General features: G+C 36.3%; 1 protein-coding gene across 3 annotated transcripts in view; it reads left to right on the top strand.

Annotated features, from left to right (window-relative positions):
• The window catches only part of LOC120766888 (protein roadkill), a 170,442-nt gene that overhangs the window by 120,016 nt on the left and 22,921 nt on the right, over nt 1–27,505 (top strand). The window contains exon 4 of one of the 3 annotated variants that reach the window (XM_040092636.1): nt 11,565–11,612. The exons of 1 other annotated variant lie outside the window; for it this stretch is intronic. Coding sequence is in view for 1 of the 2 variants with exons in the window: in XM_040092634.1 (XP_039948568.1) it covers nt 15,859–17,972 (2,114 nt within the window). In the remaining variant the exon portion in view is untranslated. Of the gene's footprint in view, nt 1–11,564; nt 11,613–15,301; nt 17,973–27,505 lie in introns of those variants that run through there. One more of the 3 variants, XM_040092634.1, reaches the window with a different exon arrangement.

Genomic DNA, 27,505 nt, shown 5'->3' with positions numbered 1-27,505 from the left:
GTCTTATCGACAAACTTGCCATTTCCGCTCCACTCTGCGGTAATCTTTTGCATTTATTTTGTTAATATTTAATTAAATATTAAATATATTTAATATCTTAAAGTCACTCAAACTTTTAGAGGTAAAACTCATCGAAACGTCTTTGTATGAGGTATCACTGCCCGGGGGATTTCCCAAAGGCAGAGCAATATTTAAAATGTTCCTATTTGCTGTCTGTTTACTCTGGCGTTTGATATATTTATGCCTCTCTAAAGTGATTATCTAGAAATATGATTTCCATTTTCAATTCTATTGAAGCTGAAAGTGAAAACTTTTCGAACTACTCAATATACAATGAACTTTCGTTGGATTTCACTCATTTTAATGCTCCCAGATAATGCGGCTTTCAGGTTTATATACGTAGATGTAAGTCTTGATCTGTAAGGTTGAGACTAGAGTAAGTTCATTTTTGGTTTGTGCTTATGTGGAATCGCACTGTATGAATCCCAGTAGAGTCCCCGTCCATACTTACGAGCTTAAGCTGTCGCCGAACACTCCAATACGTTCTCAAATACAAAAGAAGACCTCAGACCTCAAATCATCTTGCAATAACCTGAAACATTGCAGTACCCTTGTATCAAGTTACTGTTGACAGTTCAAACTCCGAAGTCGTAGATAATTTCGCCTATCTTGGAACCATTATTAACACAAACTACAATGTCGGCCTCGAAATCCAACGCAGAATAACTCTTGCCAACAGGTGCTTCCTCGGACTGAGTAGGCAATTGAGAAGTAAAACCCTATTTTGACGAACAAAGACCAAATTCAATAAGTCACTCAATATTCCCATCCTGCTATATGGTGCAGAGGCATGAACCATGACAACATCTGATGAGTCGGTGTTACGAGTTTTTGAGAGAAAAGTTTTGCGGTGTTACGATGGCTAGGTCATGTCGTACGTATGCACCTGGCTTCACTGCAATAAGAAGAAACGACTGCGCGCTGTTGTTAATCACTCAATCATATATAGCTCTTCGCATAGCAAACTTTTTCATTTAACGAGATATCTTCAAGAAATTCAAAATGGATTATTGTTCAAGGCAACGGTACAATTTTCGAAAAAGAGTTTAGATCGGACCACTATATCATATAGCTGCCACACAAACTGACCGCTGAAAGTCAAGGTTTGGTTTCAGAAAATTTTTTGTTTGTGATGCAACCGAAGTGGACACCTCTTTTAACTGTACGAATTTTTTCTGTTTCCTTCTAATTTAATTATACCAATTCGACTGATTTATACCAGTTGTTTGTTCGATTCGCCGCTGTCGTATAAATTTTTCACTTTCTGCCTGCATGCTTTGCTTATATTTTTGAAAAGTTTTCAAATTTATTTTAATAAATTTAATTTATATTTTAAGTTGCTTCAGTTTTATTACTTATTGTGCTTCTTGTATTCCACTATCCTGCATTATCTCGTTTACAAACACCATAATGTTCAATTATTTTACTCTCAGAGTTACATTGAATTAGGCTTCAAAGCGCAGCTTAGTATATCATAGACACTTTATTAATTTTAGTTTTTTTTCATATCATTTTTGTGCTTATTCTATTTTCATAAGTCAGCCAAACAACCAACCGATATTTTGAACTATTAGCACGTCTACCGCCTTCAGCTTGCTCGATTTTTTTCCCTCTTTTCTTCGGTTTTTTGCCTCACTCTTTACTCTTCGGTCTTCGATGGCTTCTTCTTGTGCTTCGTCATTCATTGTAGTCATTTATTAAGCGATTGATGAGTGGTCCACTAGCTTGTCTAGGTCTTGCATGCCTGACTTGGCTGACTTGGCTTAGTGTCTTGTTGCTAATAAGCGTCAGCTTTTATTAGCTTGGCCTAAACGCTCAATTGATTGGCAGCATTTGTTTGCTATTTGTAGTTGTTGTAATGTAGTTGGCACTGACTGACATCGCCACTCCGTTTGTATGTAAGTATATACGAGTATATATGTGTGTTTTGTCGTCACGTATGCACTCATTATTTCGATCTCGCTGTGATTTGCTGTTGTTGTTGGCATGCATAATGACATGAATAATCTGTGTATGTGTAAGCGCGAGTGCATGTGTACGTGCTATCGCCAAAATGCCGTGGGATAAAAAATTTACATTCATTTATTTCTTTGCCTGCTTTTCTCTTCCTACTTTAGATTGCCTTCATTTACACGGTTGCATGCATTGAAGCATCTTTGCGCGGCCAAGCGTTCGTTCGCTTGCACTAATTCATTCATTGTTGTGCTTGTCGTTGTTGTTGCGTTTTTGTTTTGATTTTGAAAGTCTGCATTTGTAAAATAACTGTTAATTTTATTAGCGCTGTTTCGTAATCACACTTTATTGATTTATTAATTGTATTTTGGGCTTATTTTTGTTTTTGTTGTATTGTATTTTACGTTAAAAAACATGTATAATGTCTTAACGCTAAATAAAACAGAAAAATAATAATTAATAAAATATGTAATTTTATCAACAAAATAATTGAATTGTAAAATAAATAATTTAATTTTTAAATTTGTTTATACCCTGACGTGCTATATTAGGTTTGTCATGAAGATTGAAACACCCAAAAGGAAGCGCCAGAGACCCTACAAAATATATGTTCATTATGAGAAAAGAATACCCAGAAATTGTAAATAAAAGACAAAATATTCAATTATTTATCAATATTCATTTTGTCGCCTTCAAAGAAATCCCCACCAGATGTAATTCATTTATGTCAACAATTTTTCCAGACCTCGAAACACTTTTCTAAGCACTTTTAGGGAATAGCTCCTTCAGCGGGTTTAGTTTTAACTCTTCGATCGACTGAAAACGGGTTCCACGGGACGGCAACATCAGTTTGGGAAACAAGAGAATTGCACACGGAGCCAAATCTGGTGAATACGGTGATTTATCGATGGTATTCTTTGGGTTTTGGCTTTAAATTCGGTCACAATCGTGGCTCAACGCGATGGTGCATTATCATCGTGTAAAATACATGAGTTCTTCTACACTTCCGGCCGTTTTCGGCGGATGTTCTCAGGCAAACGACTCAATACGGCCAAATAGAACTTTTTATTGACCGTCTGTCCCTCCAGAACAAATTGATGATGCACCAAACCATGAATATCGAAAAAATGGTGATCATCACCTTGATTTTTGAGCGGCTTTTTCGTAATTTTTGTTAGGACCGGCGGGGGGTTTTGTTGGCTTCGGCTCGTTTTTCCCTCCATTCCGCTAATTGTTCACTTGTTTGCATATCAAACTCATAAGCGCATGTCTCATCGGCAGATATAATGCTATCAATGAATGCGGGATCGGAATTCGCACGTTCAAGCATGTGCAAAGAACCGTAAACAGTTATTTTTTTTTTAAATCAGCTTTATCGGGAAGAGTCGAGCAAGAACGCGTGTCATACCCTAAATATCCACCAGAATCATTCGAACGGACTTGCGAGAGATGTCGAGCTCTCTTGCCGTCTCTCAAACACTTTTCTGAAGATTTTCAAGCACCATATCATTCACTTTTTTTAATATTATCATCAGTTGAAGAGGTCGAAGGTCGTCCAGAACGAGGCATGTATTTAGCGATCTCTCGACCCTCTTTGAAGGCTTGGTACCACTTGTGGGCTTCTGTTTTTGATAAAAGTGAATCAACGTAAGCCTTTTCCCATGTTCGCAACGATTCCACACACGAAATTTGGTTAGAAATGCGATATTTGAGACAAATTCTTTGTTCGATATTTGTATCCATTGTAAAAATCGCAACGCACTACTCAGTTCTACCGACTTAAGCAGCTGCTGTGAACAAACTGGCTGACAGATCGCGTTCATATTGGCATAGTAATTAAGGACAGTCCTACCAACTTAGCGAAATACTTTTTTTAAATATCTTTTACAAGAGGAATTCAAATTTACTTGTTTTACTCATCTGAAAGCGACATATAAATATAATATAATATGCAACAAGTTGCAAAAAAAAAAACAATAATATTGTGAGAAGCAATTTTGGAATTGTTTTCTTGTTTTTTATTTATTACTTTTTTCTTATGTTTTTAATTTTTAGTTTTTCTTATAATTTTTTTCGGTTTTTTAATTTTAGCCGACTTCTTTTTAATTTTTTGAAAATATAAAAATTATAACCGCAAATCCAAAAAATATATACCTATGTATATTATTTCAATTTCGTGTATTTCTCTGCTTTTCTGTCTTGCCTGAATCGTGTAACTGTAACATTTGTTGGTGTGAAAGCGGCTTTAGATCTGCACACACTGCGTCTAAAATGACTTGAATCGCAAGCGGCAGACGCCAGCCGCGGCATCCGCAACGCTCAGCGCCATCATCATTGCGGCAGTGGCATGCGGAAAAAGTAGTTCATGGCAGACACGCACACACACAGGCTCATAAAAGTGCGCCGCCACATATGCACTTGTTATTTACGCAATTTTTGTTATTTATTTTATTATTTTTGCATGACTTTCATTTTTTTTTATTTCCCATGCGAAATGGACGCAATGTTAAATTTACTTTTTCCATTTTTATTGAGGCTCATCCGTGTTTTGGGTATTTTAGCGAAGGCGGCTGAAGCCACTTAATTTGATTTTCGTTAAAAACGTATAAAATGCCATAACTAAGCACTAAATAAAGTTATAAAACGCTAATTTTGCACAGGGAATCGCAGTAGCAAGGAGCATCTGTATGCAGAATTTTTTGAAAAGGTGGGCGTGACCTCGCTCTCTAATAAGTTTAATGTACATATTTACTAACCCAGTAAAGTTACAACAACCACATTCGCCCAGCGCAAATATTATAGAAACTCCTACCGACAGTGTGAAAATGGGTGAAATCGGACTACAGCCAAGCCGACTTCCCATGTAACGGTACTGTTAAAAATTACTAAAAGCCCGATAAATGAAAAACTAAATACGCCAGAGATATTAAATTTTAACCCCGTGATAGTATGAAAGGCCTTTAATGGAGCCGGGCTCAAAATTGAACGGGGAGGTCGCTATCGCACTATGGAGGGTTTTTTTTTTTTTAATTTGACAAAATAACGGCGATTTGAACAAAAAGTATCGAATTTGAGCCTTTTTTCGACAGTTTTTCGTAGAAAAAATAGCACTCTGTACCCTTTCTACAAGAAACGCTGTAGCGACCGTAATAGTTTGAATTTTGGTTTCAAAATTTGAGAAAATGTTAATTACAGTGTATACTACCCGATAATGCAACAAAAAATAAATCGATTTTTTGAAAATTCACAATGAGACTATCGCTTAAAAACGTTTTTCCAAGGTTTCTGCTAAGTTTTCAAAGGGAATATCAAGCACTTGAGGAGTAAAGATCTTAAAGTCAAGCAGGAAAAAGTCAACATCGATGGTTTAGCACCTAAAATCGCAGTCAACCGCTTTCTTATTGTCACAAAATAGAGCATAGAAATTTCCTAACTCGCATAAATAGTTGCTTCGAGGCTTTCGAACAATGTTTCTCACATCCGCTGTCGCGAGAGTTTCTCTTATTTCCTATTCTATTTTAAGCCAAAGTGTTAATTGCCTTCTGGGCGGTCGTACAAATAATTGAAGACGATTTCTGTATCCACGCCACATTAATATGATCACTTACTGATGACTATTTACATACATACATATGGCATGTGTGTTTGTTTGTATGTATGCTAATAACCATTTGACAATGCCGCAGCAAAGCAGCAAAGACCAAATAAAAAATGGTTTCTCACTTGCACAATGCCATTTAGCCGAGTCTGACGCAGCTGACGCGCTTCGGCTACTGTTTGTCCAAGTAATTTATTTTGCAGATCGTCTATGTGCTTTTCACACTCCGACTTAAAAAGACGTTTGCATGTATGTTTGGATGTACATATGTGTGTATTTTTTCGAACATTAACTTACTTTCTTGAATAGTTCAGTACAAAGCGGACCGCATACGGTGGTTGAAGAATGAAAGGATTATGTTTTCAATATAGTTTGCATTGAGGAAACATGAAAAAATAGAACACACACCGCGATGGATTTATGAGTAGTAGGTTAAAAGAACTGAAACCTTATGCAATTACTTTGGGACTCTTTGGCAAAGCCTATGGCTAATGCTTACAGGTATTTAAATCTGATTATCGAACCTTAAAATCTGATAGTGATGATAAGGTGGATCATACTACAATAGACGCTGCACTGTTCGATCGTTTGGTACCTAAGCAAAAAACTACCGTTCCTTCGCAAAGTCTTAAATTCTTATTGCTGAGTTTTACAACGGTATCTGTAGCTGCGCTTATCTCATCAATAATATCAGAGGTCTGTTAAATACAAATATCTAACACTTAGTCTTCGAGAGAAGACAAAGTAGATCACATACTCGTAGATAGATAGAAGACCACCAGCCACCTGAATCAAGAGTTTAACGCTAAATATATGAGAATCTTCAGGTTTTGATGAACTAGCAGAGCTGTATATAATATACATTGAGTTACAGGGGATAACATAACATGTACTACTAAGAGACTTTGTCCAATTGTTTTTTAACTTCCCGACATATCGTTACGGAAAATTGTACTAAACTTTTGCAAATCTTAGATCCCATCAATAGACTTAAACACTTAGAAGACTATTCTTTTAGCCTAACCAAAAAAGATCCTTGCCTACGGATTGTGTCCTTCTAGACTAAAATTACAAATACCTCGATTTCGAATGACTTGTTCAGTTTTCAGATTAGAAATTGTAGAATATCGAAACTGGAGGATATATCTAAATATATTTTAACATAAAATGTATTACGCTTTGGACACCGTGCTAGGGCCAATTACAGTCGCAACAAGCCTCCGGTTAGTCTAAGTTTACAGCAAACACTCGACATATGCTTCCACAGATGCTAACAGGCCTAAGAGCAAATTCTTCACGCTGACATACGAGAGCATGGCCGTGACACGAAGGCATTACGCACGCAAAGATCAGTGAGTTTGAAGAAGCCGATAGCTTGAAGGAATATTGTAGATAGCAAAAACAACATTGGCTCTACTTTGAACTAGGATGGCAGGATAGATTCAAACGCGTACTGCCATTGCGTATGGACTTTGCTCAACACGGTTACAGAAATGTGTGTGTGCATTAATGTTTTTGCCGGCAGCTTAATCTCGTTTTCTTTCTGTTGCAACAACTCAACGATTACGTGCGACTATCCAGCCGGCTGCACGGCGTGTAGTTTCTTTCAAAGTTCTCAAAGCCAACCGCATGCGTATCATTCTTGCGGTTACAGGCAACAGCAGCGCCGGCAACATTAGCTGGCGACAACAAAATAGCCAAGCGCTTCGCTGGTGTATGGCTTCCTACCTTCCTGTGCGGCCGGTTTTATCCTCTTCCTGCCTATACGACCAACTGTGTCCCGCACACGCTGTGCCTCGACCTGTGCCAACTTACTGTTCGCCTGCTGTTCGGCGCGCCGCAACGCCCTTCCACCGCATTCGTTACACATAAATGGCGCAGCTACTATTTCCATGTGGATGCATAAAAGTCAGCCCAGAAAAATGCCATTCGAATGTAATTCTAGCAGTCTTGTAGAGGCATGTGTATACTTTTGTGACTGTGTGTGCGTGTGTTTGTGCCTGTGACTAACCGATTTGCAATTTTCTGCTGTGTAGCTGCCTTCCGTGCAAACGTAGCGCATCCCAGGGGTTTAACATACCATATCGTCTCAAAATACACTCTATGCTCAGCTGACATTGCCATGCCATTATTTACATACACACTATCTTCTTACAAATCCTCTATCTTACATCGATTCGTCCTAACTCGCGTCCTTGCCGTCAAAACTTATAGTTTTTTAATCTATTCGCTCGGGCGGATAGGTTCTTTGTCTCTAGTTTCCATTTGAAGCTTATCACTTGCCGATAAACCAATATATTCCGAGTCTCTCATTGTAATTTTTTCCCCTTAAGTTGGATAAGTTCCTATTCTAGTTTGCATATACGCATACTTCGACAGTGAACTTTGAATCTTTTTGTGGAAGGTAATGGGGAGTAGAGTCTCTGGAAATAACATTAACTTATGTGATAGTATATGCCAGAAAGATCCTGTAAAATCTCACTTTTCTATAGACCTTTCTCAGACCCCTAAGCTACACTCTTTACTGGTGAGTTCTATTATATGAGCTCCATTAAAAAATTCCTGGGTTGTGCTTTAGTTCGAGATTTTCGGTACAATACTTTCTTCTTACGTCCGTACATCATTTAAACAGAAAGCACTTTGAGCTTTCGAACTAAAGTAAATAACTAAGCGTGAAAAAATAGTAAAGTTAAAAAAGTTGAAACTTGAAAACAAGCGGAAAATATTAGTTTTACAATTAAAATTCGGTATGCTTACCTACTTTGCTTACTACAATATCTTTTAAGCACCACCCTATGGCGGAAGTTAGTATAGGTGTGTACCTATTTGAGAATCACGTCAACTTTTTGTGTTGTTATTAGAAAATTGTAGCAATTTACCACGAAAGCTGTTACCGAAAATTATAATTTAAGGTACATGAAAATGTTGCCAACGGTGCAAACAAAAAACGGTGCTAAATAATTTTGGAGGTATGTGGTTAATTGTGTTTTAGTACGCGTGAACACTTGGATACCAAACTTAAATTCGTTACACGTACCTGTTTTAGGTATTGCAAGAAGTGATCGGTTGACAATTATCGCCACTTTTTATATGCACAATTGCAAGGATATTGAGTACTGCTTTGTACCATTTCAAAATGGCGTACCGCATTTTTATCAATTTCCGTAGAAGTAAAAAGTTTTCGGTACAAGCAAATAGTTTTCGGTACAAATAATTGCCTAAAAGTTCTTTTTCTCCCTAAACGCTACACACAACTAAGCCCAAAATAAATAAAATAACAACAAATTTGTGTATCTACAGCTGTGTACCTAAACCCACATTGCCACCGAAGTTATAGTTCCACACTCAGAGTGCGCCGTTTCTAATATTTATTTGTGTGATTTTTTATTAGCTGCTAACGATTCACCACACTTATACATCTACTTAAGTATTTAGATGCGGGTATGTAAGTGTGTGTCATGTGTGTTTGCTATTCTTCTCAATTCTGCTTGTTGTTTTGTTTTCATTGCATTTCCTTTTCGCTTGTTTGTTCTACGTTTTGTGTCTTAGATTTTCCTAGCGATTCCCTGGATTTGACTTATTATTTTTTGTTGTTCTTTCTGCTGACTGCGGTTGGTCTTCCACAACTTAGTCGCGTCGGTTGTTGTCAACACCAGGCAACAACTTTGACCACCGGCGTTGTGTCTTGGCGAGATGTTGTGCCGAAAGACATGTCTACATATACGTTTGTATGTGCTTATTTATTAATGCATATAAGGATGTGTGTATATGCCAAGAAATCACTCCTCTGCCTACCTACCTATGCAGCTTAGGGTGGTGCTTAAATGCAGGTTTAAACAAATTTTTGTATTTTGATTTGTCAAACGACCTTTTACTCGAAACTCGAAACTGTGTTTCAATATCTGTTGTCAAGATTTCTCGCAAACTCAACCGATCTTAATAAAGTTTTACACAGGGCTTCGAGATATAATTTATGAGGTCTTGAATGAAGGTCGCTATTTCCAATTGGCATCTTACTTTATATGTTTATGTGCTGTATGTAGCTTTAGAGAGATACATGGGTTTTGTCGGGCAAAAAACTGCCTATTTTCAAGATTTTTTTTTTGTATAAAAAAAATTATATATTTTATTCAAACTTTTTATTATTCTAAAGATACATATTTTGCAAAAATTTTATGAATTTTATTTTATGAAAAATTTCTTGACTTAATTTGATGCGATGCGTACAAAGGATTTAGAAGGCAAAAACTTGCAGAATAAAAATTTAAAGGATCACCCTAGTGTAGACACTTGTGTATATCACGCAATTCTATTACCCTAATAGGCATGCTCCGCCTAAAGCACTGCAATAGATATGCTCCTGCTTTCATATAGCTACACTTTTTTATATCCCTACATATGGTACATCTGTACGACCTTATATTTCTACACATGCACTTGTCATCGTTGCACGGAGCTGCTCTTATTAATTTCACTTTTGCACGCACATACTTTTGTAATATCCAAAAGTGTATATACATATATATATATGTATTTATTATAATTTCCAAGTGCGAGCGCAGTCTTAGATTTCTACAGTGCATCGTAAAAAAAGTGAAATATTCAAATAGCCGATCCACTTCAATAACATGCTGATCCTACACATCCAGTCGCTTTTAAGATACAATTAGATATATATGTACAAGTACATATACATACATATATTTAGTTATAGGCTTTATGACCCTGTGTTATTCATTTCATTTTCATTTTCCGTTTTTACTCGCAACTTAACCACATTTCCACAGATGGCTGTGTCCCTTGAGCTCATCTCGTCGATTAGTATTCAAAGAAGCATCGCAATACTCAGCCTCTGTAAAACCTTATGGTCCGTTTGAAGAAAGACTATGGACAAAGAAAGACTAAAGTGCTGCTACAACGCCTAATAATCTAAGATATATGTACATAAAATAAAGCAACCCACATAAAGTTTCTCTTCCGCAACATTCTTTAAAATAAGACAACAATCTTTGGTCAAATGAGCAACAAAATTCCTTCTCTGAACCTAAACTAGTGTCTCGTAAAATCGGCTCATCAGTATTATAATTATGTGATATAAGTAACACTGGATGATGGCATCTGATGAGTCGGCGTTATGAGTTTTCGTGAGAAAGGTTCCGCAGAACCTTAAATTAAAGAAGATTTATGGTCCTTTGCGCATTGGCAACGGCGAGTATCGCATTCGATGGAACGATGAGCTGTACGAGATATACGAGGACATTGACAAAGTTCAGCAAATTAAGAGACAGCGGCTACGCTGGACGAAAACACTCCAGCTCTGAAAGTATTCGAGGCAGTACCCGCGGGGGGAAGTAGAGGAAAACCTCCAATTCGTTGGAAAGTCCAGGCGACCTGCACTTACACTTGGAATCTCCAATCGGCGCCAAACTGCAAAAAGGAAGAACGACTGGCGCGGTGTGTTATCGATATCCAAGGAAACAATTTCCAATGCAATTTCGATGTCTCTGTCAGAGTTCTGATGGCTGTTTTGATATGAGAAGAGATGTATCCGCTTTACTTCTAGATTTCTTATGCGCACAGCAACTTCCAACCTTTGCAACTGAAATGGTTGGAAATAGAATTTAACAACTTTTCTATACAACTTCAAGTTTCAAGTCAACTTGGACGGTTAGAAAGTCTGAATTCATCTGTGAGGAATTCTCGGTTCAACCACAAACACTATCATCGTCTTTACAGTGGCACAATTCAGTTATTAGACTTTTGAACAATTGTAAAACCTCGCATAAGTTTTACAAAAATATTTTTCAATTATACCAAAATTAAGCAACTAATATTTCAAATATTTGTTTTAATTATTAATAGCATATTATTAACAGTTAAGTTCAATTTCCTTAACAAAAAAGTTTAAATAACTACATTTTCACTAAATATAATTTTATTTTCCATCTTTCAGGTATGTTTCTGAATCAGTTCTCTCTCTCTTCGTACCATTATAAGTAATGTAAGTAAATAACAAAATTTATATATTTTTCACTAAAAAATTGAAAGTCAACGCTTAAAATATTAAGAATAGTTTTCGTTTGTTAATATATTCTGTATTCAAATTGCTGAAAAAGAATTATTTTTGAACCTGTTCATGCTCTTCTTTCAAATATATTTTAAAATGTTTGGTTTCACTTGCTCCAGTTCTGAGCCACTGTGCAGTTCTTAGTATACAACTACAGGTCGTTGTTAAGTTAAATGTATTAACTACAACAAAGCATATTGTGGATTTCTGAGATATATAGGGCTTTAACCGCAAAATAGACATGCAGCAGATGCGCAACAAGCCTCAATGCATTTTTCAGTGTCATACCAAAAGTCCATGGGTCATTCTAAAACTCGGTGTTTTCTAGTGGTACAATTTCTCTAAAATTTTTTTCGTACTATATAATTAAATATTTAATTTTATTTTTCGATTTTACTCCAATTTTTGTTATTTTTCATAATTTCAATTTATATTAAATTCTTATATAACGTCAATATATTTTATTTCAGTATAATTAAAATATTTTATCCTTTAACTTTTTTAAATCCATTTTTTTATTATTTTAAAGTTTTTTTGTTTTAAGTTTTGTAAATAATTATTTAATTATTTTTATATTTTACAAAATTTTTGTTTTATTTAATTTTTTTTTGTATTTTACTTCATTTTTCATATTTTTATTTAAACTTTTTTTGCGTCAATTTTTTTATTAATTGAATAATTTTTTGATTTTTTTTCTTCAATTTAATTTATTTTTTTTGTTGCGTTTTAAAATTTTCTGTGTCAATGTGTTTATTAATTTTGAATATGTTTTGCACTATTTTTGTTATATTTTAGCGCTTTCAATTTTATTTTTAATATATTTTATTTTATTTAAAAAAAATTTATACATAATTTTTTTTTTATTTTAACATTTTGTGCTTCCTTCGTGCCATTTTATTTATTTATCCGGTCTTATTTATTTTTTGTACGTTTAATTACATATTTTTTTTAATATTTACATATTTATGATTTTCTTAATTTTTTTATTTTTTATTGCTGTTTTTATTTCTATTTTTTTTTTACTTTTATTATATTTTTTATTTATTTTTTTTTTTTTTATAATTTGTTTTTAAATTTTTTACATACGTAGATATGTATGTACATATCTACATACCATATTTTTTTTTTTGTTTTTTTTTTGTCATTTCGTCACAGACACTCCACTCTTAATCGTGTGACTGTCAAATGTTTGCTTTACATTTCAAATACACACACACATGCACACATTTAGCAGAAGAAAATCCACACAGCAAAAAACAAAAAAAAAAAGAATTTTGTTGTAGGGTCATAAATTCATTGCTCACTCATTTTCACGCGCAGCAATTGTAAAAGCAGCAGCAACGACAACAACCACAGCAACAGCAATGGCATTGCCTCGCCTTCGCTTGCGCCAACAACCACACGCTTGAGGTTTTGTGCTCAATTTGATATTGTAGTTGTTATTGTAATTGAGGTTGAGAGCATAGTGTTAAATAGTTGCTCTGCAGCGCTCTGTTGCCCGATTGCGTTGCTTCCTTTAAATTGGCTTTTATATGGTTGAACTGTAGTTGTTCTTACTCAAGCCGCTACAGCTTCTGCTAATGTTATTGTTGTTGTAGTTGTTGCTGTTGCTGTTGCTGTTACTACACTTATTGTCACCGTGCAGTTGAGCTCTTGTGCTCATTTCTCTCGACCAGGCCAAGGAGGGCCAGCGTCAAAGCCATTACATCGGTATGTATGTATGTATGTACATGCCAACAACAACATCAGCAATAATAATATCAATTTATATAAAGGGCGCGAGGGTATGCATGCGCAAATGAAACTCCCCACACACATTAAAAAGCAGAGCAGGGCAAACATGACAACAACAACAACAACAACAACAACAGCTATTATAGCAGGCAACACTCAGCGCCAAGTAGTGGTGGCAGCAATAACCGCAATAACAATAATAACAACAAAAGCACTGGTTTTTATTAGGCAGTTAGTCAGTAGTTGCTCGCCATATGCGAGTAACAGTGTCGTCGGCAGCAGCGACGTCGACAGCGAAGACTACAGTGAAAATAGCTGCTGATATTTGTTTCGTTTTTTATTTTTACTCTTTTTTTCCACGTTTTTTATTTTTATTTTTGTTTTATTGAGTGAGTGTGACTGACTGACTGGTTCGGCGACGTCCACCGTTCAACGTCTCTCTGCGTGCGACTCACGACCTCAGCTGTTGTTGGTTTATTCGTTCGTTCACTCATACGCTGGTTCGTTCGCCCCTCGCAAGTACATGCATACGTGTTTACAAAAATACATGTATGTGGCTATGTCTGTATATATGCACTTGTATTGGTGTGTATCTGTGTTAATTTTATACAACGCTGCTTGATTTACTGATTTGCTCAATGCTCAGCGTCGTCGTCGTGTTGAGGCGCATGTCAGCGCAGCTGTCGACGTCGCCGTTGACGTCCACTTTCAGTTGGCCACCAAACCAGCAACGTTGGCTCGGCTGCTGCTGCTATTGCTACAGACAGCATTTTTTCGTTCGTTTCCAACAGACAAGTCAGTCGTACGGTAACTTTCAAGCGAGGCGGATCGTTTTAGCGCGGTTAGTAGAGACTCCAAACGGCATGGATAGATGAACTTTTATTATTTTTGTGTACCTCTACCTGCCTCTGCGTACTACCACACATTTTAGTGCGAACACCAACCAACCAACAACCAATCAGCCAGCCAGCAAGCAAGCCAAAACACCACCAAACACCTCGTTCGCCCCCACAAAGCAACAGTAAATATACGCGTGTATGTATTCATGTGTACACACACACACATTCGAAATAGAAAATACCACAGCAGGCGCAGTAGTTGGTACATACAAACAGCGCATGAATATAAAATAATTACGTACATATATATATTAGGTACATATGTAGTACATACACGCTCGCCAGTTGTGTAGTGACCTGACAGCCTCAAAAGCAGCGTGCGAGCTCATCGAGAGCAGTCAACAGCAACAGCAAATAGTAGAAAAGTAGCAAAAATTTACAAATTGGGTGTAGAGTTTTTCGGCTAACGAGCGTGTATTAAAAAAGTGGAATTTATGAAAAGAATTCACAACAACGTCAAGCAAAACGGTGTTATAAGTAAATCAGAAGCAAGCATAAACTAAAATATTGCAAAAGCTAATCGCGTTTAATACAAACTGACGGTCCGCTCACGCGTTGAAAATATCGAAAGCAGCGAAATAATATACATACTTGTATGTGTGTGTGTAATAAAAAGGTACAAATTGTTTCATTAAATGTGCAAAAAGAATCTCGAAAATTAATTCAAAAATTTTTCAAATACACAAGTGTTTGAAGTGGCAAGTAATTGTATGAAATAGTAAATACATACACATAAAATAAGGTTTATAAAAAATTGTTACACATGCCACAGAACGAGTCTTACACTGGTAGAAAGTGTTGAAAAAGCCTAAACAAATATATTAAAAATCATATGCAAATATAAACAAAAGCTAAACACGACAAATTATTTGTGAAAAGCAAAAACAACTTGTTTTAGAAATAATTTATAAAGAAAATAATTTTGTTAATGGAAACTTACTAGTGACAAATAAAAAGTATTAGTGACAAAATAAATTTTAACAAAAACTAAAAAAAAAAAACATAGTGACGAATTAAGTTCTAGCAATAAAAACCAATTCCACAATTGTGAGCAATAAAAAATAAATGAAAGACGGGCTGAAAAATAGAAACAAAAATTTTGTGAAAAGTGCTTTTTTATGAAGAATTACTGAAAAAACTCGCTTGTTTAGTGAAGTAAAAAGTGTTGAAAAGTGCAAATTTATTAATAAATTTTTTTTTAAATTCTAAAATAAATATACTACACTTGTATGACTTAAAGTACCAACTAAACGGGAAAGTGACATGAGAAAAGCTGGAGAAAGAATATTTTGAAAATTGTAAGCATACTTTTTACAATAACTACAGATAGATAATGTATAAACCTATTTAAACAGCTGAAATAAAAAAATTTAAAGCAAGTTTGCGTCTGTAAAAGCCAATACGCCAGTGGCAAAACATAAAATTAAGTGTATGTGCTAATAACAAATTAAATTTTAGTAAAAAAACAACCAATTTTAATTATTTACACGGTTTCGTGCTGTACTCATATATTTTTGTGCAAAATTGTCGCCAACGTCGACCATAAAATGTTTGATCCATTTGTTAAAATCAAGAAAAAGCGAAATCTAAATGTTGTTGATATCTTAGACAGTGTCGCGGGTGAACTGGAGCTGGCCGTCGCGCCGCCAGAGCAGGCGGTCATTGAGCAGGTTATTGCTGAAGACGCAGTGGTGGTGGAAGAAGCTGAACAACAACCCGAACAACAACAGCAACAGCAGCAAGTGAAGCAACAATTGTTGCACACCAACAGAGAGCAGCGAGTGCAACAACCGCTGGAACAGCAGCAGCAACAACAACAACAACAGGATCTAGAGCCGAATGCCAATTGTTACTGTGTAAGTGGTGCAGCATTAATTGGTGCAGGAGCAACAGCTGCAGGCGCAAGCGCAAGCGCCAACACCGTAGCTAGCCCCGCAATATCGCCCACAACCACAGGCACCGTTGCCACAATAGCAGCAGCCGCCTCGTCCGCTGCATCGCCACTCTTGGAGGCAATTGCTAGCAGCAGCAGCAGCAGCAGCAGTAGTAGTAGTAACAGTAGTGGCAGCAGCAGCAGTTGCAACAACAATAACAGTAGCAGTAGTGTTAGCGGTAATAACAGTTCCCAAGTGAGTGGCAGCAGTGTGAGCCGTCAATTGGCTAGCAGTAGCAGTGGTAGCAGCAACAGCAATTGCAGCCGCCTGCAACAGTTGATATCGACGCCGCCAGTGGCATTGCGCGGTTTATCGTCCTACTGCAACGGCGATTTGCAGCCGTCAGCACAACAACAGCAGCAACAACACCAGCCAACGCTAGGTCAGCAACACGCGGCACAATCGGCGGCCGCTGTGCCCACATTGCCTCAATTACAGTTGCAATTGCAGCAGCCAACGCTGCATCAGCAGCAGCAGCAGCAACAAGCGCCTTCGGTGTTGCAGCAGCATTTGGGTCACCTAAATTTCGAAAGTGGAGCATCGAATGTGAGCGCCAGCAGTGGTAGCGGCAGTAGCAACAACAACAACAATTGTAGTAGCAGCAGCAGCAACCTGCGAAGTAGCACAACAACGTTGCAGCGACACTTGGCCTCGCCAAGCAACATTCTCCAGGAAGCGTTCAGCAATAATTTGCACAGAATTTTAAAGCGTTCACATAGTTCCTCAACGTTGGCGTCCAACAACAACAATAATCCGAGCAGTAATTCCATTTCTTCCTCGCCAGCGTCGCCGCCATCCTCTTCTGCGATCTCAAATTCCAATTTCGCCGGCACGCCCACTTCACTATTTGCCAGTATTTACGGTAGCAACAATAGTAGTAGCAGCAACAGCAGCAGCAGCTGTAACAACAACAACAACAATAGCCACCAAAATCACCACCACTTGAATAACAGTATAATTGCCAGTCGTCTTTTCGGCAGCAACAGCAACAGTAATAACAACAACAACAATCAACCCAACCAGCTACCCAACAATCTGAATCAGAATAACCACAGTCACCTCCAACAACAACTCACAGCGCCAAGCAGCAGCAGCACAGCGGCCGCAGCGGCAGCCACATCAAGCGCTGCCGCTAGTGTCTCATCCACCCCGCAGCAGCAGCACACTAACAATAGCAACAGCCACCAACATCGCCTGCCGCAACATAGCCACCACCGAGACCATCATTCCGCTCTTACCAATTCGATAACGAACCGCATCAACCAATCCATCAGGCGGCACTTGAATCAGCAGCAGCAGCAGCAACAACATCACCACTTACAACAGTACAATCAGCAAGTGATAAATAATAACAACATAACAAGTAACCACCGAATACAACAGCAACAGCAACAGCCTATTCCTCAACACGCACGTTTCCCACAACAACAACAACAAAATAATCATCATTTACAACATCACTTGCAACAATCAAACCATCAACAACAACAACAACAGCATCATCAAAACAGTGGCAGCAGCAGCAGCAACAACCAACAACTGCAGCATCACCAACACCATCATCATCATCACCAGCACCAGCAGAACCATCATCAAAACCAACAACAGCAACAACAATCTCCTCTGTGCCTAGTATTATTAGTTAAATGTCCGAATTCTAAGGAATTTTGTAACGCCGCCGCCGCCAACGCCGTCGCTGCAGCCGCACATTTCTGTGATAATAAAAGGTAACCAAAAACAAAAACAAACATATTTATTTCATGATAAAGCTGATGCACGAAGTGTCTAGATAGGAAAAAACACAAGAATTTTGATAAAAAACAAAAACACAAAAAATCCAGTAAAAGGGTGTCAAACGCAACATTGAATTCGGTGTGCGCAACAAATAGCTGCCGTTATTGCCTTCGTGCGCATACCTACTTACACTACATATAAGTGTAATTCTATAGCGTCTCACCTCCATATCTTCCCCCCGCTTCACTCTCGCCTCGGCGGCCCATCCTTTGTGCATATCATTTGCTCCAAAAGTTCATCGCGTGCCCTAAATTTATTCGAGGCCGCTCCTAAATGCTTTGTTGCCCTTAATGCTGCACAGTGGATTGAGTCAGAGCAAAAGTGAACTGGATTACACAGACAAATTGGTTTATGTTTTCTGTTATTTGCAGGTTTATTTATTAAAGACAATAATAGTTTCGCATAAGAACTTCATTTTGATCATTCAGTTAACCTGGTCCGATCGAAAAGGCTTTTTCGGAGATTGTAAAAAATGGTCAACATTTTTGCATTTATCACTTTCTGTAGCTGTTTTGACCCACTGTAACACTCAGTGTACTCATCAACTCTTGCCACCGCCGCGAATATGAGATCAAAATCATTGAGTGAAACCTATTTTCGCTTGATTGTTGTTGTAGCTTCATTTCATCACTACCAGCAACAGCAACATAATATTACAACAACAATATGCAACAAATCAATTCTATTACTTCTATGCAAGAACAGATTTCCATATTGATTGACACACATTGCCGCGGTGAGGGCGCTGGTGATGATATTTGTAGGTGCTGTTGTCGTTACTGGCGGCATAAGGGTCAACTCGCAAATGTTTCAAAAAAACAAAAAAAATGTAGCAGAAGCGCTGCCCGTTTGTGCACCACTGTGATGTATTTATACGGGGAGAGGGCGACAGTGTTGAAGCAAGACATAACTACAGCAGTCAACCTGATGCCTCCTAAACACGCTTTTTGCCGCTAGTATACCACAGTTTGCTCAGTTCCATGTTGATTTTTTTAAATTTTTTTTAACTTTTTTTTTATTTTTTTTAAATTTCTTTCGTATTTTTTAAATTAAATAATTCTCAATAAATTTTTGCTAAGCATTAGAACGGTTCTGCACGTCTGTTTATTACCGTTCCCAGCAGCTTCTACACACACATGCCTCGTACTTTCTTAATTGGGTTAATTTGTCTTTCATTGAATACCATAGCGAACAACTCCAACAGCGTCTTCTTTCATTTCATTTTTTCTCTGTACGATTTTTATCTGTTGCTCTGCTTGTTGCTACTGATTAAATACTTTGGTGCTATTTCCATATTGCTTTCTTCTTGCGTGTGCTGTTTATTTTTTTTCATTGATTTTTTTTTTTATAAAAGTACGAAAAGGTCTGCCTGTGGCTCAGTCATTCTACTCGTATTATTTTTTTTCGTTATTTTTTTATTCGTTTCTTATTTTTTTTTATCGCTTTTGAAGGACACTCAATGGAGTCGAGGCTGCCAGTCGCCATGCAAAACGTTCCACCGTCGATTATTTGTGTCTAGAGATCCTCGCCCGCTTTTTTTTAATATAATTGTGTTTCATTTTATAGTTTTGTATCCCAGCTGCGTTTCGTGTGTAATTTCAAGTATTTTCTTGCATGCGATAAATTAGTTAGCTCATCAAAGTAATTTAGTACATCAGCCCTGTTGCTATGTGTCTTCTACTTTTTTCGATTACTTTCGTACGCATGTACTTGGACTACTTTTTTGTTGTTGAGCTCTTTGTTTTCTTACTCGTATTATTTCATGTGGTTTTTAATACAGTTATTGCTCTGTTCGTGTGGGTGTCTGCGCCCAAAGTCGCCAGGTTCACTGTTAGCCTCAGCACTGAGCTTGTTAAGTTTCTATTTTTATTATTAGTATTATGTTTTTTTTTTTTGAGGTCGCAGGTCAATTATATTCACCACACCCCAGCGTGTGCCACTTTTTCCGCATACAAATAACTGTTGCGCAAGTCCATGCCATTTGATGCGCTTTGAGAATATGTTTTCGTTTTATTTCACAGCAAATGAGTATTCAGCTTATATCCTTTCACGGTTACAAGCTGTGACTTCATTATTAGAAATTTTAGGTCATGTTAAAAAACTGAAATTGTTAAAATAAGAAAAACAAATGTGGAACTCCAATATTTAAGAGAGATTTTGCGACGTGCACTCAAATTTCGAGTACATACTTGAGTAAAAAACTCACACAATTCTCAAGTACAATATTTTCCGAAAATACATATACATACACAAAACTCAAATTTAAAAAAAAAAATATTATATAAATATAAAAATATTATTAAATAAAATATATAAATAAAAATTTAAAAATAAAATATTTTTGAATAATATCAATAAATTATTTCACTCAAAATAAATCAAAATTATTTTTGAGCAATATCAATAAGTCATTTCTCTCTTTACAATAATCATTTCACTCGAAATAAAATTAAAACATTTTTGAGTAATTTCGATAAAATTTCACAAAAACTGTACTTAACTATTCTCTACAGTACTAAAAGTTGCTTCGTGCTGTAGTTACACACATTAAATGGAAATTAAAATAAAATTGTGCTCTGAAAACTAACACTCATTCGAGTACTTATCATAAACATACTCAAACATTGAGTGTTCTGCTATTTTTCTTCCTCTTAAAATTGTGTGTGCAATGTTTACTCGCTTTTCACTCTTTTTGCGAGCAGGAAATATTACCCAAACACCACGTTTTCTAAATACCGGGTGTCCGTATCGTGTTGCGCTCGTTCACGCTAAATTTTTGTCTAACTTTCGGCTTTTTTGAGTGCCACTAATAAGATGTCTGCATTGCTGTAAGCTTACAAAATAGCGTTCTGTATCTTAACTATTTTTTCTTTATTTTTATTTTTTGTTTTGCGAGCCCCGGAAGTCTGCTTGACCGCTGCTTGTGCGAAAAGATGAAAGAAATTGCGTAAAATATTTGGTTGCCTCCGTCTTCCTTATCCTCTTCGCTTTCGACACAGATACGACCGCTTCCACCGCTATCGAATTTCTTGCATTTTGCATGTTTTGCTGCGTATTTTTTTCGTTTTTCCAGCTTTTTTGTAGCTTTTTTTCGGCATGTCTTTTCTCCTGTTAGTTGACCTCGCACATATTTCCGTTTCGTCCAAGTTATGTGACAATTTTATTAGCTCTTCCTTCGGTTTTCTTTCTTTGATATCAGCCGTCTCTGTTGGCCTTTCGTATGGCTTCTTCTCGTTGGTCGCTGAGTCAGTGTGGTGCTTTTAGTTCTTCGCATGCTATTTTTAGTTTGCGGTCTGCAGCCACTTCCTGGTGCACACTGGTGGGATCCTCCCTAAAAGTAAGCGGAAAATAAAATTTTTTCACACCAAAGCGAAACCTGGAGAAGAGCGATTTGTTGCCAAGGGTGTCGGTAGCGAAATTTTCGTAACGGCTAACTCAAGTGTATAAAGTTTTGCCCTTCCGTCTAAACAAAAAATCATAAAATGTCGAGTTGGCAAAAGTCAATCAAAGGGTATCTGGACTGAGACTTTCTGATATATTTTTTATAAACACTAATTTTTTGGCTCACGAATGGAAGATTCTTATTAGAGAAATCTACTCGTAAAATAGAATTTTTCGTCCGCAAGCAGAAATAAAAAAATTAAAAACATATGTAAGTCTCATACTGTTACAACAACAAAAAATAATTTTTCGTTTAGGTTTATTGAATATTGAAAAAAAATATGTATAAAAATGCATTTATTAGTAATTATGATTTCCTCAAAACTGCGCACTTTCTTTAGAACTGAAAAAAACCACAAATATACATTTTTCTCCAACAAAATGCTTATCAAGAGCTTGTCCGAAATTCGCCCTGAGCAAACATTTCAACGAATGTATGTATGTGTTTATAATGTTCGTGCACATTTTACAAAAGACCTTGACTTGGCTGGAGAGCCTTTAGAATATCACAAAGAACGTAAAATAATCGAGAAAAAGCATGAAAAAAATAAATTTACAAATAAGTGTGTGTGTGTTCATTGGTAGATAGAAATTAAAAAAATATATATGAAATAGGTCATATGAGGCACTGCACTGTCAAGTCCGCATGCCGTCAAGGACACAGTCTGGCTGCCATGGGACCGACGCCCTATATATGTATGTATGTTTGACGCTCAGCGCGCACACACGCCGTTACAGATACTGCTGTACAGTAAGTACTCACGCGCGCATCATGCATGCATTCGCCGAGACTCCCAGCGTCGCGCGCACAACAGCAAATACCGCAAATTTAAACAAGTCCATAAATAAAAAAAAATAATATACACGAAAAATCACCGTGTGCAAATATACAAAATACGCGCTGAAAGCAGCAAAATGCAATGGCGGCAAGCGGCGCGCGGGCGACACAAAATTATTGGCTTGTAAATTCAGATATGCACTTTTATTGTAATTTGTTTTTGTTTTTTGTTTGCAAATTTCCTTAAACCGCAACACGCGCGGCGGCTGATTTGCGCCACCGCCTGCTCACTTGTTCAACGCGCTCGTTTGAGCGCCGCGCTGTTCTCGCCGTCGCTACTCCAGTGCGCTGCTCAAGCAAGCGCTTTTGTATCGTTTTTGCAGAAATTTGTTTGCGAAACTGTAGCTGGCTTATCAGCGCTATAGCGGCCGCCATGACCGCGCCGCCGACAACAACAACACCAATCAAAGCAACACATGCGCCAATTACATGCCAACAACCGCAAGTACTTGCAAGCGCGCGGAGGTAGGCGGCCAGTCAGTCGATCACACATGCACTGAATCATCGCGGCGCGGCCTGAAAGCCAGTCGCCTTTGCCTTTGGAGGCCTTGAAAGCGAGCTTATAAATACTTTTGTGCTCGTGCACACACACATGAGCGCTTTCATACGCAAATGCTGGCGTGATTAAATTCACATACATATACATATATACACATGCACACACACATATATAGATGTATTTGCTATATATTATATTTATTACATTTAAATGTCACAGCCGTGGAGCTTACAAATAATTGAGCGATGGCGTATGTATGTAAAAATGAAATTGTTCTGTCTGATAAAAATTCTGCAACAACAATAAACGCTTTTGATACTTGAGGCATTCTTATAGAAGTTGCTATTTTCGATGACGAGGGACGGAAAACCACAGCGGCTGACCACTTCATTGGCCTAAAGTACCGTTTATTTTTCTTTAATACTGCTAATTTTCATTTTTAATTGAATTTGTCACTGCCATTTATTCCGCATGTGTGCGCGTAATTTATTTTTTGCTGCAAAATTGCGCTATGCCGTGTTTACGGAGTTGTTTTTGTTTTATATTTCTATTGCTATATATTAACATCAGTAGACAAAATATGTCAACAAACAATATAAAACAGCAAAACATAATTGATCGATTTTTTCGATATTTTAATAAATTTTTCGATTACGATTACTTGTTATCGATATTTTTTTGTTTCCGCATATCATACAGAAACCATTTATATTTGTATTAAACTTTTACTATGTTATTAATACGCTTTTATAAGCTTTTGGATTCAAATTTATCGATATGTTTTTGTTTTAATAAAAGTGTGTGCTTCTTATATAAAATTCGCTCAACTTATTTACTGAACTGTAATATATGTATGTATGTTTCAATTTTCAATTTTGTTTCCCATTATTTAATACTTTTTGCTCAGAATTAATTATATTCTTTCACCCAACTTATTTATCGATTTTTTTTTACATTTTTATTCACCAGAATTTAAGCAAATTTCTACTAAGTTAATGTTTTTAACTTTTCCCCATCGATTTTTTTGCGTTGAAATGGGTTAGATAATATTTCGTTAATAACTCGGGTTCATTTTAACCAAAAGCCAACAAAAACATTAACTCCGTTAATAGTGTTTATATCGATTATAATTAATATATTAATTATTAAATGTCACTGATTAAAAAATCAAAATATTAGCCAAAACAAGTGATAAAATTTCGCTTTTATATAATCCCAGTCATCAATTTTTCTTTAATTGATTTAAATCAGCTCAAACTTTCTAAAATATAAAGATTTTTGAATTTTATTTCAAAACTTGATCACAAATTGCAGTCATTTACAAACACTGTTCATCAAAGTTGTTGTTCTAAGAGCCTATAAAAGCAGCAATCGGCTAATTAGTTCAGACATCATAATAAGTTCACCTCGGAATTCTTAACCTCCTAAACTTTAGGGTGTCAATATACAAGTATTTACAGACATATAAATGGGTATATCGAGTTCCGAGATTCTTACCTAATTTAAGCTTAAATTACTGGACTATATTATCGCTTTAAAAAAAATTAACCTCTCAAAATTTTGAGGTTATGTTCGTAAAGTACGCCATTCACTGCAACTGCAGTATTAAAAAATGTTTATAATTTTTCTAACGAAATATTCGAAGAATAATGAAATTTCATTTTTTTATCTCATATTAACATTTATAAAATGATTTCCTAAATGGAGGTCTTCCTCAGTATCCATATCTATTTATCGACCTCATTACGTTTACCAATTTGTTTTTGTTTTTTTTTTGTTGTTACTTTGACAAATGAAAAAATGTTCGACAAATAAAATCTCCAAACGGGCAAACGGCAACCTCATTTGAGCGACCGAAATATCAGCAATTTCACCAGCACAAAAACACAAATCAGCAGCCAATAAAATATAATAGAGAAAAGCGAGGCCAACATCGTGGTACGAGTGCCACACTGCGAGCATAACCTCCATTATCTAACCAAACTTAGTACTTAGAGGTGGCAAGAGAGCAACAACTATGTGTGTATGTGGCGCATACTTTCACAATTCTAATTGTCTGCTGCGCGGCGTGGAGCTGCAGCGCCGCCGAGCCATTGAGCCACATTGGTGCTTCTTTCACTTTACGCCACATTTGGTTGCTTTCTTTGCATCCTCATTTGCTCAGCTCGCGCGCTGTTGGCGGCTGTCCTCCTTTCTGCTGTTATTGTTGTTGTTGCTGGTGTTTTGTGATGATAATTTCTCTCGCATAGCCAAAATTGAAAAGAAGTAGCGGCCCAGCAACGATAAAACCACCAACAACAACAATGAAATATTCAAATAGAATTATAAAAGCCGAACAATAACAACAACACACGAAACTTCTGGTTGAACAGCTTCCAAAAGCTCCAAAAACGAAAAATTAGAACATAAGAGTGCTCAATAAAAAAGCGTGCGCCTGCATTAGCTAACCGGCAAAGCCGAAAGCAAAACGCCGAACTACTTGGAACGCATGAAACACCCGAAATAAATTTGATTGAAGTGAAAAGAACACCACCAAGCGGCAGCGAAGAAAGCTAAGAAAGTGTAAGATGAAAAAAAATCACAGAATAGAACTTCTTCTTGTGCGCGCACACACACACGCCGTAGCTCCAACTAGTTTTGCTTGCCGTTTAGTCCATCGCCGCAATGTGTTGGGGCCATGGTGCTGGTGGCGGCGGCGGCTGCACTGCTGGAGTTGCTGGCGCGAGTGTAAATTGATGAATTGATGACCTAAATGTTTTTGTTTTTTTCTTTATTATTACATTTTTTTGTTTTGCTGTTGTTGTTACTTAAACTTTATGGCGGTCTTTGTTGTTGCTCATCGTCGAATGTGTTACTTTTGCTGCTTAATGCCTATTTATTTTTATTTATTTTAATTTTTTTGTTTCCTACTCATTTGACTGACATTTTAGTACAGAAAAATATACATACATACGTACATACATATGTATGTGTATATGTGCATACAAGCGTACATACAAAATGCTGCATTATGCATCGAACGCACTTGAAGCTAAATATAAAAATCCTTTAAAGTATTGCATAGGGAATATTTCAATTATATAAAAATTTTAAGATTTCTTTATTTTTATTTATTTTTTAGTAATTAAATATTTATATTATTTATTTTAAATTTACTGTTATATATTTATTTTATTTTATTTTATTTTATATTTTTATTTAATTTTTCATATTTTATTTTTTTAATGCGATTAGTTTTTATTTTTTATTAAATATATTTATTATAATTTATATTTATATATAAAGCATTATGTTAGTTAATTTTTTATATTTTAATTTTTTCGAAACTTCTAATTTTTTACTAATCTTATATTTTTAATTTAATTTCTTTAGTTTATGAAATTTTTCTTCATGTTATTTTAAACAATTTTTATTATTTTTTTTTGTTTCGAATTATATTGTATTAATATATATGTACATATATTTATCATTTTTATCATTTCTTTAATTAAGCTATAAATTTTTATTGCAAATTATGTAACATTTTTATTCTATTTTTTTAGTTATATTTTTTTTGTTTTCAATTTTAAAAATAGTTTCAATAATTTGCTCATTTCGATACGATTTGGCTAATATATGTACACATTTGGCTAATATATGTATACATACATATATATATTTTTTTTATATAACCATAAATTATTATTTTCCTTACCATTGATCGCTTTTTGATTGGAAAAGTTAAATTTTTATCAAAAATATTTTTCCATAAATAAAAAAATCAAATATTTCCCCCTACTCTTATCACTTTCAAAATTCGTTGATTTTTTTCGAACTTTCCCTCCCATTTCTGCTTCAAATTCCAATTCCCCTCATTTAGTTGTCATTAAAGCGAAGCACTATCACTACCAGCAACAACAACACCACCACCACTTAGCAGCTGGCTACGGTTTGTTGACTTGACTTACTTTACTATGTGTTTTTGAGGTTAAGTTATGAGGTTAAGCGGTGAAGTTATTCAATTTTCACTCGTTTCGCCTCGCGCCCCGCATTCTCTGCAGCAACATTTTTACCGTTTTGCACTTTTACTCTGCACTTTACTCCCTCGAAGTGGCGCTGTGCCGCTTCAAATTCCGAAATATTCTTGATTCACACACATACACACACACTCCCAAACAACGTAGAGTGTGGCAGTTTGTACTCAATTCCGCCCAGTTTGGGTTGAACAGAGCTGGTCAGTTGAAGCACCGGAGTGGGTGTATAGGTATGCAGGCTTGTGATTCTTTGCCTCGTTCGGCGTCAGTTTGATAGCGTTTGGTAGAAGTGATTTTTTTCCTTAAACAATATTTTTCGTGTTTTTCTCTTAATCGATCTCAAATAGGGTTTACGAGTTTCTTGAAATTTTGTTTCTGCTTTTTAGATTTTTCCTTTCATAATTGCCTTGATTCCATGTACATTGCCATATTTCACACAGTTTATGCGCCTTAAATTTACATCTTTATTGCGAAGTCGATCGCTTAAGTATACAGTCGTTCAATTTTCCCCAAGTGGTAATTCGAGCTTCTCACATCAAAGGCGCAATTTATTGGAAAAATGAACGGCATTTTGCTTTAATCACGCACGCATCGCACTCAAGTGGCCTTTAAGGATTGTTTAGAATTTATTGCAGTGCTTTTGAGTGGTGATGTTGAAATTCTTTGCACTTGATT

Source organism: Bactrocera tryoni, chromosome 1 (genome assembly GCF_016617805.1).
Source record: "Bactrocera tryoni isolate S06 chromosome 1, CSIRO_BtryS06_freeze2, whole genome shotgun sequence".
NCBI classification, from domain to species: Eukaryota; Metazoa; Arthropoda; class Insecta; order Diptera; family Tephritidae; genus Bactrocera; species Bactrocera tryoni.
The sequence above is the reverse complement of the archived record's forward strand: the minus strand, read 5'-3'. Positions and strand labels throughout refer to the sequence as shown.